The sequence below is a fragment of the Zeugodacus cucurbitae genome, chromosome 6, assembly GCF_028554725.1.
Source record: "Zeugodacus cucurbitae isolate PBARC_wt_2022May chromosome 6, idZeuCucr1.2, whole genome shotgun sequence".
Classification (NCBI taxonomy): Eukaryota; Metazoa; Arthropoda; class Insecta; order Diptera; family Tephritidae; genus Zeugodacus; species Zeugodacus cucurbitae.
In genome coordinates, this window is record NC_071671.1 from 471,693 (window position 1) to 490,792 (window position 19,100).

At 29.6% G+C, this 19,100-nt stretch overlaps 6 protein-coding genes and 1 long non-coding RNA gene across 9 annotated transcripts; 4 read left to right on the plus strand and 3 right to left on the minus strand.

Annotated features, from left to right (window-relative positions):
• Positions 1 to 466: 466 nt before the first annotated feature.
• On the plus strand, positions 467 to 4,165 carry LOC105213497 (pickpocket protein 11). Its single transcript, XM_011186373.3, has 9 exons — positions 467 to 848; positions 1,173 to 1,309; positions 1,592 to 1,688; positions 1,740 to 1,930; positions 2,023 to 2,105; positions 2,427 to 2,474; positions 2,684 to 2,771; positions 3,228 to 3,346; positions 3,558 to 4,165. Exons 1-9 carry the CDS (start codon positions 555 to 557, stop codon positions 3,644 to 3,646), a joined length of 1,146 nt encoding a protein of 381 aa, XP_011184675.2. The 5' UTR covers positions 467 to 554; the 3' UTR covers positions 3,647 to 4,165.
• Positions 4,166 to 4,713: 548 nt separating this feature from the next.
• Positions 4,714 to 6,902, plus strand: Sep2 (septin-2). Its single transcript, XM_011186249.3, has 5 exons — positions 4,714 to 4,871; positions 5,269 to 5,386; positions 5,442 to 6,247; positions 6,310 to 6,447; positions 6,511 to 6,902. Exons 1-5 carry the CDS (start codon positions 4,845 to 4,847, stop codon positions 6,676 to 6,678), a joined length of 1,257 nt encoding a protein of 418 aa, XP_011184551.1. The 5' UTR covers positions 4,714 to 4,844; the 3' UTR covers positions 6,679 to 6,902.
• Positions 6,903 to 7,383: 481 nt separating this feature from the next.
• LOC105213424 (60S ribosomal protein L12) lies at positions 7,384 to 8,300 on the minus strand. The gene is made up of 5 exons (XM_011186248.3): positions 8,207 to 8,300; positions 8,080 to 8,142; positions 7,951 to 8,024; positions 7,711 to 7,891; positions 7,384 to 7,654 (listed from the first exon to the last, which is right to left on the minus strand). Exons 2-5 carry the CDS (start codon positions 8,114 to 8,116, stop codon positions 7,449 to 7,451), a joined length of 498 nt encoding a protein of 165 aa, XP_011184550.1. The 5' UTR covers positions 8,117 to 8,142; positions 8,207 to 8,300; the 3' UTR covers positions 7,384 to 7,448.
• Positions 8,301 to 9,002: 702 nt separating this feature from the next.
• Positions 9,003 to 10,603, plus strand: LOC105213423 (eukaryotic translation initiation factor 5A). The gene is made up of 4 exons (XM_011186247.3): positions 9,003 to 9,159; positions 9,715 to 9,962; positions 10,019 to 10,220; positions 10,284 to 10,603. The coding sequence occupies exons 2-4, from the start codon at positions 9,754 to 9,756 to the stop codon at positions 10,353 to 10,355; spliced, it is 483 nt and encodes a 160-aa protein (XP_011184549.1). The 5' UTR covers positions 9,003 to 9,159; positions 9,715 to 9,753; the 3' UTR covers positions 10,356 to 10,603.
• A 1,078-nt stretch (positions 10,604 to 11,681) lies between these two features.
• Positions 11,682 to 17,373, plus strand: LOC105213422 (glycerol-3-phosphate acyltransferase 3). Of its 3 annotated transcripts, XM_054234063.1 has the most exons (7): positions 11,682 to 11,960; positions 12,169 to 12,402; positions 12,778 to 13,020; positions 13,904 to 14,140; positions 14,329 to 14,562; positions 16,407 to 16,663; positions 16,769 to 17,373. In XM_054234063.1, the coding sequence occupies exons 1-7, from the start codon at positions 11,823 to 11,825 to the stop codon at positions 17,064 to 17,066; spliced, it is 1,641 nt and encodes a 546-aa protein (XP_054090038.1). In that variant the 5' UTR covers positions 11,682 to 11,822; the 3' UTR covers positions 17,067 to 17,373. The 3 variants fall into 3 exon arrangements, with proteins under 3 accessions (XP_054090038.1, XP_011184545.1, XP_011184546.1); XM_011186243.3 differs by lacking the exon at positions 14,329 to 14,562 and having other exon boundaries at positions 11,683 to 11,960; XM_011186244.3 differs by lacking the exon at positions 13,904 to 14,140 and having other exon boundaries at positions 11,683 to 11,960.
• LOC114804146 (uncharacterized) lies at positions 13,904 to 14,381 on the minus strand. Its single transcript, XR_003752405.2, has 2 exons — positions 14,239 to 14,381; positions 13,904 to 14,168 (listed from the first exon to the last, which is right to left on the minus strand). It is a non-coding gene; the product is annotated as an uncharacterized LOC114804146 (long non-coding RNA).
• A 349-nt stretch (positions 17,374 to 17,722) lies between the features above and the next one.
• LOC105213421 (beta-1,3-galactosyltransferase brn) lies at positions 17,723 to 19,017 on the minus strand. Its single transcript, XM_011186242.3, has one exon. It carries the CDS (start codon positions 18,979 to 18,981, stop codon positions 17,995 to 17,997), a length of 987 nt encoding a protein of 328 aa, XP_011184544.2. The 5' UTR covers positions 18,982 to 19,017; the 3' UTR covers positions 17,723 to 17,994.
• Between the last annotated feature and the right edge of the window lie 83 nt (positions 19,018 to 19,100).

Below are 19,100 nucleotides of genomic sequence, written 5' to 3' on the forward strand. Positions count from 1 at the left end.
GTAGAATCGAGTCACCAACCGATATTGCTTGTAATTTATTTTTATTTAATCCGCGGAAACGTTCGCTTTCTCAAGCGTTACAAATAAAACTGCGAGTGCGATTCTGCTGAATAATTGCCATCAACGAGAATGTACTACACAGTAAATTTCTCTTATTTATCTTGCGAAAGTAGTCTCATTTGATGGCGGCAATAAGTACTTGTCGAACCGCCCCTGTATGTACATACATATGTATGTGTTATATAAAATATTTGCTTTTGAATAAGCAAAAGTATTACGACTTACAATAGATATGTACATACGTTCAGAAGAAGACAAAAATTTACCTACTTACATACATATGTATGTATGTGATAAATAAATAGTTAATTTAATTTAAAATTGCACAAATATGCTGTTTGCAATGAAAAATTGTTATAAAAAAATTCGCCAGCTCTATACGACGACCAGGTACATCGCATACATTGTAAATAGTATATTTTGCATTAATAACTGTTGTCGATCGATTTTTCAGACTATTTTGGATTGTTGTTATAGGCATCTCATGCTGGAACATGACAGTAATTTGCATTTTAATGTTGAAAAGATACATTTCCGATTCCATAAGTATAAGCGTCGACACTTCATTTCTACACTGGAATATTACATTTCCATCTGTATCAATTTGCTTAACGAAAAGTCGGTCTAATGTGGAAATAATGCGCTTTCTGAATCAAACTAATATTAATTACATAAAAAATATTCATAATTATTTATTCATTACGCCGACTAACATTAATACTAAAGAAGATTACTGCAAGGACTTTAACTCAACCTGCGGAGTAAATATTCATATCATAAGGAAGCAAGTAAGTATCGCATCGACATACGAGATACATACATATGTATGTACATCTGTATATAGAAAACGGATAATACACTCATTAAGACATACTCCTGTAATAGACAACTTCGTAAAAGTTGTATCCTCGGAGTAATGAAAAGCTTTAGACTTTTTTGAAATGTGTTATCAGTTTCAAGCTGTTCAACACTTTCGTACATATTTCAACAATGATTTTTCCATGATTCCATGTTCTGCATTTTGAATGTATGTATGTATGTACATACATAACTATTAAAATCTGTTATTTTGAACCATTTAGTAAAAACATTAAATTATAATTTTTTTTCAGTTACTCACACAGTTCTGTGAATACATTATGACAGATCTAACATTTTTGGAAGTTGAGCAGAAAAGCTGTAAGAAAATATTTAAATTTCATGATCTTGAAATGGGTTATTGCTTTCTTGCTAATAATATTATGGATTAGTAAGTATTCTTTCTACGTCGTTCCGCAATATATATAGAATCTTTTTATATTCTAATTCTAATCCACATGACACAAAATTCCATAAAATTTGCTTTACTAAATCGGCATGACTTAACCATGTATATGTATATGAAAATATTGATTTCATATGGTTACAAAATCAAATGAAACATTTTTATTATTGTTTTTTTTTTTTACATATTTTATCATATGGTTGCCCGACTATATACATATGTATGTATTGACATAAAATTAAAAAAAAAAATTGTATCGAATAATAGCCACAATTTAGAAGAATTGCCATTAAGACTTAGCCCGTTCGAAGCGAGAAAATCAATAAAACTGTTTCTAAAACAAGAAGCCCTTTGGAAATACGAGGTTTGTAAATAAGTACGCATAAAAATTTATATGTAAATTCCAAAAATATAGATATATGTACATAGCAATGTGGATATACCATACTTCGGGTTACTTTCACAAACTTTAGGGCAGGATCATATAAGATATACTTACAATATGGAAGAAATGATAAACAGCGTTACAGTCAATGATCAAAGCTTTGAAAAAAGGAAATGCAAGTTTCCTCACGAAACTATTTATGGATCCTCTTATCACTACAGGTGAGTTGTAAATACAAATGTATGTAATTTCAAAAAACGATCTGCGCTTTATACATATGTATATGTTTTAACATAATTTTCAAATTCTTTAGTTTTTCATCATGCATGTCTGATCTCAGAATTCTTTTGGAGTTAAAACATTGCAATTGCACATTGTTCACATCTCCGATAAAATGTAAGCGTGAATGGTACAATACCAACCATAAATTCAAAAATTCTTTCTTTCTTATTAGTTTGCATTTAATAATATTAAATATTTATGGCAAGCTCAACAAGTATTATTGTGATTTGTTAAAACAAAGCCTAACTTTTCAATTGGAATTTCGTCCGACCAAAGGACTGTAAACTCGGTGATATCCGTCAAAATTATTTGAGAAATTAGTTAAACCGCTATATGGGAGCAATAGTCAAACCCAATCAAAAGATATATAAATTTGGTTAAACAAGTAATTTGTACATTTCAATATTTAATTTTGAATTTCATTTGTTTTTACAGTTTCCAATTATTTCTGCGATTTTCGAGGAATGGCATGTATATCTAGAGGTATGTAAATACCATTAAAAATGTTCAATATACTATATCAAGGAGTGAATCTGTGGGTTGTCTCATATATAGCAACAGACACATGTCTATTATTATTGTATGAATGACTATATGTGGAATATATTGTCTATATAAGTATCTACAATCATATATATCGTAAACAGAAATTTATCAAATTTCTTTCTAATCTTTGATTGAAATTACAAAAGAGGATATTACTTTTAAAGCAAAGCGGATCGCTAGGGAAAAATATGTATGTTTTCCGTCGTGTTCGGAGCAGAAGCTTCAGTTTGTTGGGTAAGTAATTCTAGTAAATGTTTAATATTTTCTTTACTATCCTTTTTGTAACAAATACTCTTGTTCTAATAACTACACATTAAATACACTTTTGGTTAAAACGCTAAAATTTTAAAATTGGATACAACAAACAATGTTATTTATTTGTTTTTAATACCAAAAACTTTCTTTTGAACTATATTATTCGTCTAGAGAGCAGTATTAATTCTATTTAAAATTCTAATTAAATTCTTCATCATAAAATTAAAACAACATACATATATTAATAATTTCTAATTTCAACTAATATTTTTTATTTTTTATTATTTAATTTTCAAGTGTTAAACACCTACTACCCAATGATTTTAATATTTTATATACATATGTAAGTCCTTTTACCTTTTACATATTTGTATAAAATTTTTTGTCATATATGTACATATGTATGTATTTTTTTATTGAATCTACTAATACTAGGTCTACTGAAATCAAAAATTTAGCTCGTCCAAACTTTGTACTAGTGGATATTGAAATACAAAATGTTCCTTCACTCCGCTGTGTAAGAAGTGTTACGCAGTCTTATCAAGATTTGGTTGGTAAGTAACTTTGAGAAAAGTGATCTTATAAACTTCTTTGAAAACTTTAGCAAAAGTTAAGCACAAATTAAACAAAATTATAAAAATATATTTTTTTATCTGAAAAATACACATGCTAAAATTTAAAGAAATGTAATTAATATCTGCAAATATACATATGTATATGACGGTAATTTTATATCAATTAAGTATTCATATTGTATTTTTTTAGTTTCGGCTGGAGGTGTCATTGGACTTTTTATTGGATTTTCTTTACTGAGTGTGATTGATATTATATATCTTTGTTTAAAAAAACTCTAGATACTTTTCTATATCCTAAAAAATAAAGATTCTTTGAAACGTTTTATAAATATGAAATTTCTATGAAATTATCAAATTATAAAGCGTTGCAAATGGAATTTTTTATGAATTTAGGAGTTGAAGTATACAAATTACACACTACATAACTGTTTGACCAAATATACTTGTTGACTATATTTCGTCTTTTCTTAGAAAGCTTGTAAATATAAGTAAGTGTATAAATTTGTATTAAAATATGTTTCGAGTCGGAACAATGACGCTATTAGATGTTAGATTTATAATTAATTTTTGTAGTATGTAAACATATGTACGTACCCATAATACGTAATTAAGTTGAAGTTTTCACGTGGTTGTTGAATTTTTCAACTACGTGACCAAACAGAACTTTAATAACGTAAATAATGATTTAAAAAAAAACATTAAAAATTTTAGTCATTTTAAATTTCTTAGAATTACGGTCAGTTTCACGAAACAAATTTCAGTGAAACATAATTAACTTCAGTTTCACCATTTGACTTAATTTGTGTTTAAATGGGCACGCTTTGCCTTTTAAATATTATATAAATACTGTCACATACAACTATGTTTACGTTTTTCTATCAGCTCAATTTCCAATTTTTTTTTTCCATTTTGAGAAATAAATACAATTTATTTGTTTACATAAATCAGCTGTCTTTTAATTTTTTTGGATGCCAAATGTGAATAATGGTGAAACCCAAGAAACCTAAGTCCAACGTTAAATAAAAATAAAAATTAAAAGTAAATTAAAATAAAAATTAATGTAAACTTAATTTTCAATGAAAAAATATCGTGAAACCGGCTGTTAGTATTTTAAAATTTTATTTTATTATGCATGCAGTTTTTTAAGACTAAATCATCAAAATATCCGAATATTCCATATATATTTTACGGATTTAATTCATATAATGATTTATTTAAATAAATGGTGCTATTGAACTACAAAAACAATAAAAAATATTAAATAATTCAAAATTTGAACTTTGCAAATTTTTACTTTTACAAAATTTAACAATACTATACCGTAGAATATGCACGGTTTAAGTTTAACTATTCAAATATATACACCCTGTTTTGTTCCACAAATTCAGTAATATTGAATCATACGCAAGGGCGTTGTTTTTATGCCAATATATGTATAATAGTTGAGTCAAAAAAGTTTTCAAACAAAGTTGTAAAAATGTCTGTCGCTGTTGACCTCGTTAAGGTAAATTATATTGTGCCTAATATTAGAATCTATCTACAAAAATTACATATCGTTTGTTGTTATCGGTATATTTATACTATAAATGATTTGCAACATTATGTTTTTTACGAAACTTTCTCAAAAATTGAAACCATATTTGGTTGAATGTAGAAATTGTTAAAGTTCTCATAGCATAGAAGTTCTTTTAACTATCAAACATTTTTAGACAAACAATGAGAAACTATTGTTATATATTATATATAATAATGAAATATATAACTATATTTACTTGCAACATTCAAAGAACTAAGTAGAATATATATATAAATTTATATGTATAAAAGTGAAACGATATTAATTACATTTTATATTTGCATATTTTAATATTTTATTTTTAATTATCATGTGTTAACACTAGAACGAACCACATTTACGAACACTGAAACTATCGGGACATGTTGGATTTGATAGCTTGCCGGATCAACTAGTCAACAAAAGCGTTCAAAATGGTTTTGTTTTCAACGTAATGTGCATAGGTAAATATATCAATGTAATAAGTAATAATAAACTAAAGAAATACATATTTTTTAGGGGAAACTGGACTTGGTAAATCAACACTTATGGATACACTTTTTAATACTAGCTTTGAGTCTACGCCAAGTCCGCATACATTACCAAACGTAAAATTGAAAGCACATACTTATGAATTACAAGAGAGTAATGTGCGCCTTAAGCTAACAATTTGTGACACTGTTGGTTATGGGGATCAAATTAATAAGGATGACTCTTTTAAAGCGGTAGTTGACTATATTGACGCACAATTCGAGGCATATTTGCAAGAAGAGCTCAAGATTAAGCGTTCATTGGTGTCATGTCATGATAGCCGTATTCATGTATGCTTATATTTTATTTGTCCAACAGGTCATGGACTTAAGTCCCTAGATCTTGTATGTATGAAAAAACTCGATAGCAAAGTAAATATTATTCCAATTATTGCAAAGGCTGATACAATATCTAAATCAGAATTGAACCGTTTTAAAAGTAAAATTATGCAAGAATTGTCCAACAATGGTGTTCACATATATCAGTTTCCAACCGATGATGAAACTGTTGCTGAAACAAACACAATAATGAATACTCACGTACCATTTGCTGTCGTAGGAAGTACTGATTTCATAAAAGTTGGCAACAAATTGATTAGAGCACGTCAATATCCTTGGGGAACCGTACAAGTTGAAAATGAAATGCATTGCGATTTTGTTAAACTTCGTGAAATGTTGATCCGAACTAATATGGAAGATATGAGGGAGAAAACCCATACACGTCATTATGAACTTTATAGACAGAAGCGTCTTGAACAAATGGGCTTTAGCGATGTAGATAGCGACAACAAACCAGTATGTTAAAATTTGTAATATGACAGTTACATACATTTACTATTCATTGTTTTTTTTTTTAGATTTCATTCCAACAAACCTTTGAGGCGAAGCGATCAAACCATTTAGCTGAATTACAAGCCAAGGAAGAAGAAGTTAGACAGATGTTTGTACAAAGGGTTAAAGAAAAAGAAGCTGAGCTCAAAGAAAGTGAAAAGGAGGTATAGTACATATTAAACCAAAAATATCAATGCATAATAAATATAATGTTATCTTCATTTTAGCTGCATGCAAAGTTTGATAAACTTAAGCGAGACCATGCTGAAGAAAAAAGAAAACTGGAAGATTCTCGAAAAAGGCTAGAAGAAGATTTTGTAGAATTTAGTCGTCGCAAAACCCAAATATCAACATCTCATCATACTTTGACCTTGGGCAAAAACAAAAAGAAGTAATCGACTAATGTTTACTGCTCTATTTATTTAACATTTGAATATTTCCTTGTATTTATTATATTATTAATACATGTATACGCGCCTACGGAATTATAATACATATTTTCCTATAAGTATGTTACTGGTTATTTTCAATTGTTCATAAATATTCGTAGAAAATTATAAGCTTATTGTTTTATACACTTCAGATACATGTGAAAATATATATCCCCTGCACAAAAATATATGATAGGTGAATGTTTCAAGGATGAACGAATTAAAAATAAATGGGAGTACAGGCTTTTTCGGCAATGCAAACTGCACGGTCTGCTTAATGCAACCTGTTCGGAAAATCTAAACCGAATGCAAATTTTTCGATGGGCAGTTTCGAGTAAGTGTCATGCAATATCAGCCGGCAAACTACGCAAAGTTAAAATAAATTTCTGCACTACCTAGCCCTACTTTATGTACATATTTAGTTTTCAAATGGCCAAAATATTGCGTGCTAAATGAGATGATTATTAGGAGTACCTCCATTTTTTACACTATGAAATACATATGAAGTGAACTCCTATTTCAAAATTAAAGTGAATATCAATGTATTGTATTCAAGTCGACAAATATGTCTCTTACGACTGCATCTAAACAACAAATAGAAGTTGTTCTATCTATACTCAATTATACTTGTTCTGGCTCACTTATCAGTTTTGATTTTTTCCAAATGTATTCAGATTAAAATAATTAACAAGTTTTTATTTCTCAATTTGGAAAGTAGTTTAAACACTGTTTATTTATTCAGCGGGAATTTCAATAGAGCCACTGTTAATGTCATCAATAATGTCATGAGGCGGCCTTCCATCTACGGTACAACCTACGCTTTGCGCAGTTCCCAAAATTTCTTTGCAGGTGCCTTCCAAATTGCGAGCCATGGATCTAGGCCGCATTGTTCTCGCTACCGCAAGAATGTCATCAAATGTAATGTTGCCACTATGTTTAACTAAAAAAGGAAAATACTCGTATAAACAAAGAAAAGTACGAAAAGAAATTTCTTACTATTTTTTTGCTTCTTCCTATCACGAGGAGGTTCTTTCAAAGCTTTGACAATTAACGAAGCTGCTGATGGGACAACTGATATGGCCGCCTGACGGTTTTGAATGGTCAGACATACAGTAATTTTAAGTCCCTTCCAATCTCCAGTAGCTTTAGCAATATCATCTCCAACTTTTTTTGGTGACTAGAAAAAATATATTTTATGGTCATAAATAAGATCATTACTATTAGGATGTTACTCACCAAACCAAGTGGACCAATTTTAGGAGCCAGGGAAGATGTAGCTCCCACTTCACCTCCAACACATCGCAAATAAACTGAAACAATTGGTCAAGTTGATTGTTACGATTTTAATTAAATATCACAATTTACCTAATTTAATCTCCGTAGGATCGAATTTTGGCGGCATTGTTCGTTCTGTGCACACAAAGCAATCTGGAAATTAAGGGATCTTTAATATAATTATGGATAAATATTAGACAACAAAGAAGAGACATACACCCAACGACAAAGCTTGAGGTAAAAGGACGGGAGCTGGGTTCTTGTTAACAAAGTTGCAAAATCCGCTTCAAGCATTCAACCTACAAGCACCAACGATATCGAAACTCAATTGACAGTTACACGATCAAGAAATCTGTCATTACAAGTTTCACTCAAAATCTTTTACGGCTGGGAGCTTTCAATTCTTCTTTCAAAGCAGTTTGCTTTACAAAACATTATTATTTGAAAATTTCTAAATTCTTAGAATGTTCACGTAATTTATGCAATCAAACAATTTATGTTATAAACTCTGACAACTATCCACATTTTTTTGGATCATAGCTTATGTGTTATACATATAATATGTTTTATTTAAGCTAAGTGTTACAAATCTGATAGTCACGGAATAAATAAAAGTATGAACTTTTTACGTAAAGCGTCGAAGTGACATAAAACTATTGGCTGCCTCATAGCAACATTTTACCATTTAGTTTATTGGGAAATTGTAACCAAACAAAATGTCGTAGATATAAAACAATGATTATTAATCAAATGTCTTACTGAAATGGCAATGGTGCTAATGTGATGTTAGTTATATCTAGATGGTCAATGTTAAAATAAATTTTAATACTAATTTTGAGGCAAGCTCAGATCTGTTTATCCATTGAAAAACCTTAAGACTTTATCAAGATCTTCAATACCATAATTGTAATCGGCTGGTGGTAAAAAGTTTATGTTTTTTATAAGTTGTAAAAATATTGTTGAAGTAGATAAATTGTGGAAGATTTATATGAGTGTACAGTAAGACGCTTGAACAATCATGCTTGAATACTACCGAAGCATTGTTTGCGCCATTTTACAGCAATGTATTGACCGGATACACTAACTTGATTACTCATTCAAGTGTTTCGTGGACAAGAGCAGGGTTGTGCCATTTCTTCTCTTTGCTTAAGGCTATCATTTAAATCACATGTGAGTATCGGGCTCTTCGTAATTTGTGATAATTTTTATACAGTTTTAAATATAAATATAATATTTTAAATGCGTTTACGTTTGAAAATGGAGATTAACCTAAAAAGTGGAATTTTATAGTGATTGCAAATGCAAAAGGGGAATCTTTGAATAGTGAAATTTATATTATACACTAGGGTTTTCTCTGACTACGTCGAGTACCTGTCGTACATAGCATGTATAGCATTGTAGTTGAAAATCCGAAAATTTTTCAGAACATAATCAGTACTAACATTTCATATATATTATTTAATGGCGATATTATGTGTCAATCGTCTAAATTTTTAATTTGTACATACACATTCAAATTACTTTATTAATACATTTTTAATAAATATACAGTTATGATATACTAGTAATCTAAATACTTGAGGGCTTATCAACTTCAAAAACCTGGCTTGTAAACATTATTTGAGTTAATGAAACGGAATGTTAGATATTTATATATATAGTTTAAATACTTGTTAGCTGTGAAAAATGTAAATAACATTTTATTTATGTATTTTTTTTTTTTAGATATTTTTTTGGTACGCGGTAGTCTAATATCTGGGAAAAATGGCCGAAATGGATGATCATCATTTTGAGACTGGCGATTCTGGTGCTTCTCAAACATATCCGATGCAATGCTCAGCTTTACGCAAGAACGGATTTGTTATGTTGAAAGGACGACCGTGCAAAATAGTTGAGATGTCTACCTCGAAAACTGGAAAACATGGTCATGCTAAAGTCCATATGGTTGGCATTGATATTTTTACAAATAAGAAGTAAGTAAAGTAAAATAATAAAAACAATTTATGGAATATTAATATTTTTAAATCAGATATGAAGATATCTGCCCCTCAACCCATAATATGGATGTACCACACGTCAAGCGGGAAGATTATCAGTTGACTGATATAAGTGATGATGGATTCCTCACTCTGATGTCAGATAACGGAGAAATACGTGAGGATTTGAAAGTACCAGAGGGCGACCTTGGAAACTCTTTAAGATCCGACTTTGATAATGGAAAAGATCTTTTAGTATGTGAATCTTTACTTAACTAATTTGGTAGCCATTTTTTCATGCCTAACTTCTTATTATAGTGCACAGTCCTTAAATCATGTGGTGAAGAATGTGTCATCGCTCTCAAAACCAACACTGCTTTGGACAAGTAAACATTTCTAAAACGTCGGACTTTATCTACCTGCAGATTTCTGTTGAATTTACGTAAAAAGTAAATTAAAACTAATACTATAGTAGTGTATAAACACTATTATGGCTAAGTTCAATCAACTCATTTAACTACAATAACTTAACTTCAAAAATAGTTTATGAAGTAATAAAAACAGAAATTTGAAGAGTATAGGATGAAGAGTTGAGAAACAAAAATAGATTTTCGCCAATAAATTTTTTTTTACATTAATACATTTATTTTTCATTTTATTATCGATTTATTTTGAGGTGTATTGTATGACATCAAAACTTGCTGCCCGTCTAAAATGTGATTACCATAAATAAAATCTTTTACATGCTGACCACTCCGTCAATAGTAAATTTTAGATTCTGATCTCATTTACTTATGTGGCAATGGCCATTCCACTAGAGGGAAGTACGAATCTTCTACTGAATTTGATTAAAGATTATACACGTCAGTAGCACTAAATATTGCTACCTGATATTAGCGGTATTAAAAGTATATTAAAAGGTGATTGTGCTGGAATGGGGTACTGAACGTAGGTGACCTGTATTCTTAAGAAACTGCTTGGCATAGGAGGTATTTGCCATCAATCTTAAGTGTTTCAAACAGAAAAAAAGTTTTAAGCATTATGATAAGATTGACATATTGCATATTGAGCTATGCTGGTTCAAATCTGACATCTTATAGTATACAGAGTGAATACATTAAACTAGTTTCAATACAAAGAATAATTCGTTTGTTAAGAAAATTCAAAAAATATTTGAATAAACTCTTTCATTTAATCTAATGTGGATATGTTGAATAAATGAATGCCTCCCCTTTTATCCTATCTGCCGAAAATGGCTATTAAAAGCTGAACATATTATTTTAGGGATTTTTTCCACCTTTTACATTAAATCGGCACATGAAACAGCTCTGCCTAGTTTTTAGTTGCGCTAATATTTTATCAGTATATTCTTCAATCGAATTAATGCAGTATGAAGTAAGATAAAAAAAAATTTTCAATCGGTCAATCGATGTGTCAATAACCAAAAATGTTATCGATATTCGATCATTGTACTGCAATACCGGACTTATAACAGAAAATTAATCAGTAATCTATGACAATGAATTAAATTGCTGATACTATAAAAAATATAAATAATTGAATTCCTAATAACCATTTATTATAATTTTGGAAAAAATTGAATAGAATTTTATTATAGTTACTATATATATATATTCGGAAAATTAAACGATTAATATCGTACTAGCACTAATCGTCGTAATGATTACTAACAATTATGTAAGGCCGGCAGCACTACTCCAATTTTTAAAGACTGATATTGGCAAGATGTTTACTGTTCGACAGAAATAAATTCTCGAGATTTTAGTTGAAGTTGAATCTTGGTTGGAAAGTATTTAACAGAAGTTAAATCTTCCTAGTTGAATAAAAGGAGGGAAAATGATTTGGACAGCGATTTTGGACTTTTTTTGCATTCCTTTTATTGTATTTATTTCGTTTTTGATAATTTTGTCTGCTGTGAATAAATCGGTCGGTGTACGCAGAGCATACGTAAAACTTTTATTAAAGATATTTGAGGTAAGTCGTGAATTGTTTAGATATTTACTAGCAGTAACGATAAGAATAGATCAAGGTACAATATAACGAATTTACTGATAGCTTAGTTAAGGAAAATAATGGACTTTTAACTTATACGACTTGAGATAAATTTTATACCACAATATTATAGGATAGATTTTGCCTTGAACAAGTTTATTATATTTTCATTAATATGTGTATATTATAGTTCGGGCGACTAAGCATTGAGTCTGCTGCTAAAGAGCGTCAGAAACAAGATGGTGAAACGAGTTTAAATAACCCACAGGACAGGAAGCTTGATGACATTAACCCAACTTATAGCAAAAAAAGTGGAAGAACTATACCCACTACAAACGGCAATACACTAATTAGTAGAGATAGTGTCCTTCTTCCTACATCGAACGAGCCTACGGCTTCTGATATAGAAAATTCTCCAAAAGATGTAAGTCTACCAAATAATAAAGTGAAATTATTAAATATATTATGCACCATAGGTGTAAAATTGAAATTAAAATTGGAATACATTTATTATATTTAGTCAATTAATGGTTTAACTATGTTAAAAAAATTGACGTTTTTGCTAAAATTTTGAACATCGATAACAAATTTTTATCACGCATTTCATCATTTTGTAACTTTTATTTATCATTAATAATATTCTGTTTCTTTAAATTAGACATTACAGAATTACGCACTATGGGTCTACTTGAAATATTTTAATTTAAAGATAACTTAATGCAATATGTATTTTATTAGGATACACCACTTACGTTAGGCTACTCGTAATAAATAGTTAAAAAAAACTTTATATTTTTAGGAGGAAATTCGATTCAACTTGGAAAAATGTCTAGATTACATAAAAGCAGGTGTTGAATCTATTATCGAAGATGAGGTGACATCTCGTTTTGAAGCGGAGGAATTAAAAAGCTGGAACCTGCTAACACGTACTAATCGTCACTATGAGTTTATATCGTGGAAGATAACATTAATATGGATGACAGGCTTTGCTGTTCGTTACTTCATTTTGATGCCTCTACGAGTTTTTGTTTGTTTTGTTGGTGTAAGTTTTTGAATTTATTACAATCGTACAAAACTATATTATGTTAAACGTATCCAATGAACATTTGCGATTGTGAAGGATAATTTAAATTTCAACATATTGGTATTTTTCTTTCGATTTTATTCCGATGAAATCCGCTTTAAGTACATAAAGACCTGGTGTACAAAAAGCTCCCTAAATATAGGCAGGCGTTGAAACTCGAATTTCCGAATTAAAAAAAAAATCCATAAAAAAAAATGTCATATCTAAACGAACTGATTCTTAGTATTGCAATATACAATTAAATGTTTACAATAGATATGTACGATTTATACGGTTCACATGTATATGTTAACTAATCAAAGCGTTTATATATTAATTTCGTATTTTCTTATGAATATCTGTACAGAACATAAGTAAACTGACCTTAATTTTCACTATTCTGCTCTACGCCATTAATTGATTGCTGATGCGTTCAGTTATTAAAAGTAAACATTATTTTTACGGCACAACCGTTAAAATTTATACTTACCAATGAAAAGCTGAAAACTCTTCTAAAATATTACTAATTTTGTTTATTGTTCGACTAAAGAAAATTGTGATTATTTAAAGTGAAAACAGGTTATATGTATACAAATATAAAAGTATACGAAATCATAGTAAATTTTCTTGAGTTTATTACTACATTATTGGACAGTTTTATATAATCTGTAGGGCACATGTTCTAATATTAAAAACACCTGAACACCTATGACTAAATACGTGATGTACATATGGAATATAATTAACTTTATTATTATTAACAGTCATTGATATCAATAATGAACAATACTGGACTTAATAAAAAGCTAAAAACTTTCACCTCAGAGGAATTCCATTAACTTAAAATATCCTATATTCTTAGGTTTATGTTGCAGTTGTTGCTAACAGTCTTGTTGCGATGATCCCCTTCGAATTTCTTCGACATCCTTGTGCAGATTTATCTTTTAAAATTACTTTTCGCCTAATGACTCGTTCTTTATCAGCTGTAATTACATTCCACAATACAGAATACAAACCAAAAGGTTCTGGTTTTTGTGTAGCGAATCACACATCTCCCTTGGACGTCGCTATACTATCAACTGACTGTACTTTCTCTTTGGTGAGAAAACCCATTTATTCCAACCAGTCTATATGTTTTAAGAGCCAATCATCAACAATTTGTTATATATTTGTCATAATTCAAGTGTTCATACATACATTTTTATTTTACATTATGTCAAATTGTTCCGTCAATTGCTTGTGTACGTTTTAATGTAAATGGCTTTTGTGTTCTGTGCAATTCATTAGGTAGTTTGGTTGACTGTTTGTACGGCCATAGTTGGATATATTAAAGATGGTGAATATAAACGACGAATGGTAGACCAAGTGCTTGGTCATTGCTTTTCGGTACTGTCCAGTGCAATATCAGCCGTCATTTATTATCATAATGTGGAAAACCGACCCACAAATGGAATTTGTGTGGCAAATCATACCAGCCCAATTGATGTGTTAGTACTTATGTGTGATAAAACCTATTCTCTGGTAAGTGTTGAATAAATTTATATATATGGATTCGGTAACACATTTGTCGACAGTTAAAACCGGCATGAAGTGCCCCATAGGCTGAATTTTAAATTTCTTAAAAAAAAAAATCATATACAGTTGATCTCCGTTTTTCACGGTTAACTGGGACAGTAAATTACCCGTGCAAAAAATAAAATTTTTATATAAAACTCACTATTAGAACCAATTAAAAAAAAACGTGAAAAAAAGAAAAGAGAGAGTGTAAAAAATATCAAATTTTACATGGAAATCTATCTATTCGTACAGTGAGAATTTACACTGTTGTTGTTGTAGACTTTTCTGATATTATATATGTATATGTTTATTTACATATTACTGTTAGAAAGAACAAACAAAGTTCACGTAAATATGTATGTTACGCTTATGATTAAAAATCCGTCATTAATCGCTGTATCTTTTTTTTCCTTACTTTCTTATACAGCTTCATTTATTTGTTTACGTATTGAAATTGTTGCAACCTTTTTACCGGCTTTTAAATATAAATTTGTAATTTTTCGTTTAAACCTAATTTTGAATTTATATAATTATACAGCAATGTATTGTGACGTATTGACGTATGGTATTTGGATTTTATTGCAAAAAAGTAATAAAAGTAAAACCGTGTAAAAATGGTAACTAGGAGGTGTACAAAAACACCGTGTAAAAAAACGAGCCAATAAAAACAGTGTAAAAAGGAGATCAACAACTGTACATACGTTTGCTACGCAATATTTAAGATATCGCTTTTGGAGGTTTATTTGCTAATCAAATAGTAGATATGTAATCGAAAAGATATGAAAATTGAAAATGTTTCATATGTATAAGATTAGTCATAAAATAATTATTTATAAAAACTCAAATAGTTCTTTAATTAGCAAAATCGAAACATGAGTGCGGTTCAAACATTTGTTTCTGTACTTTCTACATGCTACACATTTATAGTTTTTAAGTGAATTGCAAAAGTAGCCGCTCAGTATTTCTGAAAATATGTACATATGTATGTATGTTTTTTTAATGGTACTATCTTACAAATCTAAGATAACTAGCACGAGTATAGTAATCACTAGGCAACCGTTTGACTGCTAATGTTAATCGCTTTCCATTTAATTTATGCGATTATTTATTTTCGTTTAAAATTGTTTAATAATTATTTAGACCATTTAAAATTGACAAAATAAGTAATTTGATTATAGTAAAAAAAGTAAACTCTAAACGCCATCGTTAATAAGCCATTAAAAGATACATACATATATGTACATATGACTATATAAATAAGTGAAATATGTTTGGGCTACCTTCATACAGATAAATGCTTGTATTATTCAGATATTTAATGTTTACTGTTAGCTGTTTATGTCTAAATTACGTTAAGTTTGTTCGAAGTTTTGTATTGGTAATTAATATAAACATAATCAATTTGCTAAGCATGCTTTATTGAAACAGAGTTTCTCTCAAAATATGATGCACCATGTACATATATGAGTATGTATTGAATGAAAAGTAATCAAAATTCGCTGGCTTTATAGCTCGAATGTCGTAGTATATAAGATCTATATGTTCGATAATGGTCGCTGAGCAATTTGAATCTGTTTATAGTTTACATGTATATATATATGCAAAAACGGTGATTTTGGAAGGCTTTCAACGGTCTATTAGCCACAGTTAGTAGCAGCGGAACAAATGGATTGATATTTTCTATTTTATTAAATTGCACGTTATAATTATATACAAATGCATTTGTATACCTGTTTCAACCATTCCATTCCATGTGGATCGTTGATTTGCAAATTCAGAATGATAAAATTGTTTAATGTTTTTTCAAGATTGGTCAACGTCACGGTGGATTTTTGGGTTTGCTGCAACGTGCGTTAGCAAGGGCATCGCCTCATATTTGGTTTGAAAGGGGAGAAGCCAAGGATCGACATGCAGTAGCTGAACGTCTTAAACAACATGTATCAAATCCAAATAATCCTCCTATTTTGATATTCCCAGAGGGTACTTGTATTAATAATACATCTGTTATGCAGTTTAAGAAAGGAAGTTTTGAAGTGGGTGGAGTTATTTATCCCGTAGCAATTAAGTAAGTGGTGATATTGACATTAATCTGTCAATATAAATAAATATATATGTATATATTGAATGCCGTATACTCATAACATATTGCATATTTAATCACTACTTGCAGATATGACCCACGTTTTGGAGATGCGTTTTGGAATAGCTCAAAATACTCAATGATGCAGTATTTATATATGATGATGACTTCTTGGGCTATCGTTTGTGATGTTTGGTACTTGCCGCCTATGTATAGACAAGAAGGCGAGTCGGCTATAGATTTTGCAAATCGTGTCAAAAGTGTTATAGCTAAACAAGGCGGACTAGTAGATTTAGTTTGGGATGGGCAATTAAAGAGAATGAAACCAAAGAAGGAATGGAGGGAATTACAACAAGTAGAATTTGCTAAACGTTTGAAAGGTGATTAGCGATTTCAAACGTTATATTTATATGTCCCACTTCTAACACAATCTTAATTTGCATAAAAATACATTCGCTGGTATTAGATATAATACGTTCTCATTTTTAATTTTATATTGTTATACATATAGTTATGTATCAAAAGTAAAACGGTGTCGGATTAGTGATGATTGTAAATATGTTTAAAACTCGGAAAAGTTAATTTACCGACAAAGAAAAAACATTTATAAGAAATATTGTCATAGCGCAATTAAGTATAAATATGTTAAAAGAGAATTAAAAAATACATATGTAACACTAACAAAATCAAAAACATTCGCCCATAGTTTGTGTTATTTTAATATTAGTGTAATAAATTATTGATTTGAAATGCAATAATTATAATGAAGATGAGCATTTAAAAAATATATTTATAAACATTTTGAACATCAGTTTTCTTATTTAGAATATCAAAAATCAGATTTAACCGAGGATTATATATTAGGCACAAAGCACAGGGATTTAATTTTGATTTTATGTTCTATACACAATTAAATCTGATATAACAATTAGACATCATCAATTCGAATATTTTGACATTGTACTATAGATTTAAATTTGTATACATGTATATACTTACACGCATACTACAAAACAATTTTTTTAGTCATATTGGTCTGATTGCTAAATTAATAACCGATATATGATATATTTAACATCCGTTGTATAGTAATTACATAATATTTTTATTTACAAATTTAAACAAGTTATAACAAATACCTTTCCACTTATATACATATGTATATGCATATGTTTTACCATCGACTACAACAAGTAAATATAATTTTTTCCATTTTGACAAATTAAAATGCGGAAAAAATTCCTTGCTACGCCTTCTGCATATACAAAAAATACTAGTTTGAATTTTGTTAATTATATAATCTATTTTTATATTAATCATGCAAAACCAGCGGACCGGCATTCATTCCAAATAGTTTCCAATTCTTTGCCATTTTGAAATCCATGTGACGCAACAATGTACTGGTAGCTTGTAGGTCCTTCGTATTTTGGTTTGTTGAAATAAAACATTTCACAGTGTTTAAGAGTTAAATTAGCTTTTAAAGCTGCTATTCCTAAGAAAATATCATCAAACCTAAATCTTTTCAAATGGCTACCAGCATTAAATAACTTGAGTAGAGCATTTCGATTTAAAACAAATGCTCCTGCAGTTATATACGGAGGCCACAAATCAAACGGATATTCACTTAGAGGCACGTACCATTTACTAAATTTATGTCTATGAGGTGGTGTTTGCAATACAAAGCCAGAAAATAATTCATTTTTTTCATTTCCTGTAATGCGACTATTTGGATCAGTTTTCGGATACAAGTCAGGATTGGAAATATATTTCAATAAATTTTTTGTTGACACGTAATAGTCATCATCCACAAAAAAGAAAAACTCACTATTGCAATGGCTAAGAGCCCATTTCATACCCATAAATGTTTTAATGGTATTGTTGAAATAAGCATCAATGAAGTCAATCTGAACAATATCATTGAATTTTAAAGACTCGTTTTTTGAAATAGTATTGATTTTTATATCTTCACTAATGCCAAGTAAAAACACACGCCTTATTTCCACATCAGAGAAGCGTTGTTCATAACCCCAAGTGCGGCGAATGGTATTACGACGCAAAACATTTTCGGCAGCAGATTTTATAATTATTATTAACTTGGGTGGTACTTTGCACTTTCCTGAAGGATTATTGATAAATTTATAATTATTTTCACTGGGTGGACCAGATGGGTAATCAAAATATCGCTCATAATCTAACTCGTGATAATGTTTGAAGATTCCAACGTAATCCAATGTAAAAATAGTTCCAATTACAGCAATAATTTTAACATATCTACTACAAGACCATCCCATTTCCAAAAACATTACACCAATAAATGGGAATGTGATAATAAAATCAAAAATTTCTGAAGTCGATAAGTTTGTGAAAAATTTATCTGAAACTAATGAGTTCTTCAAATTTTTCGGTTTGACTTCATAATATG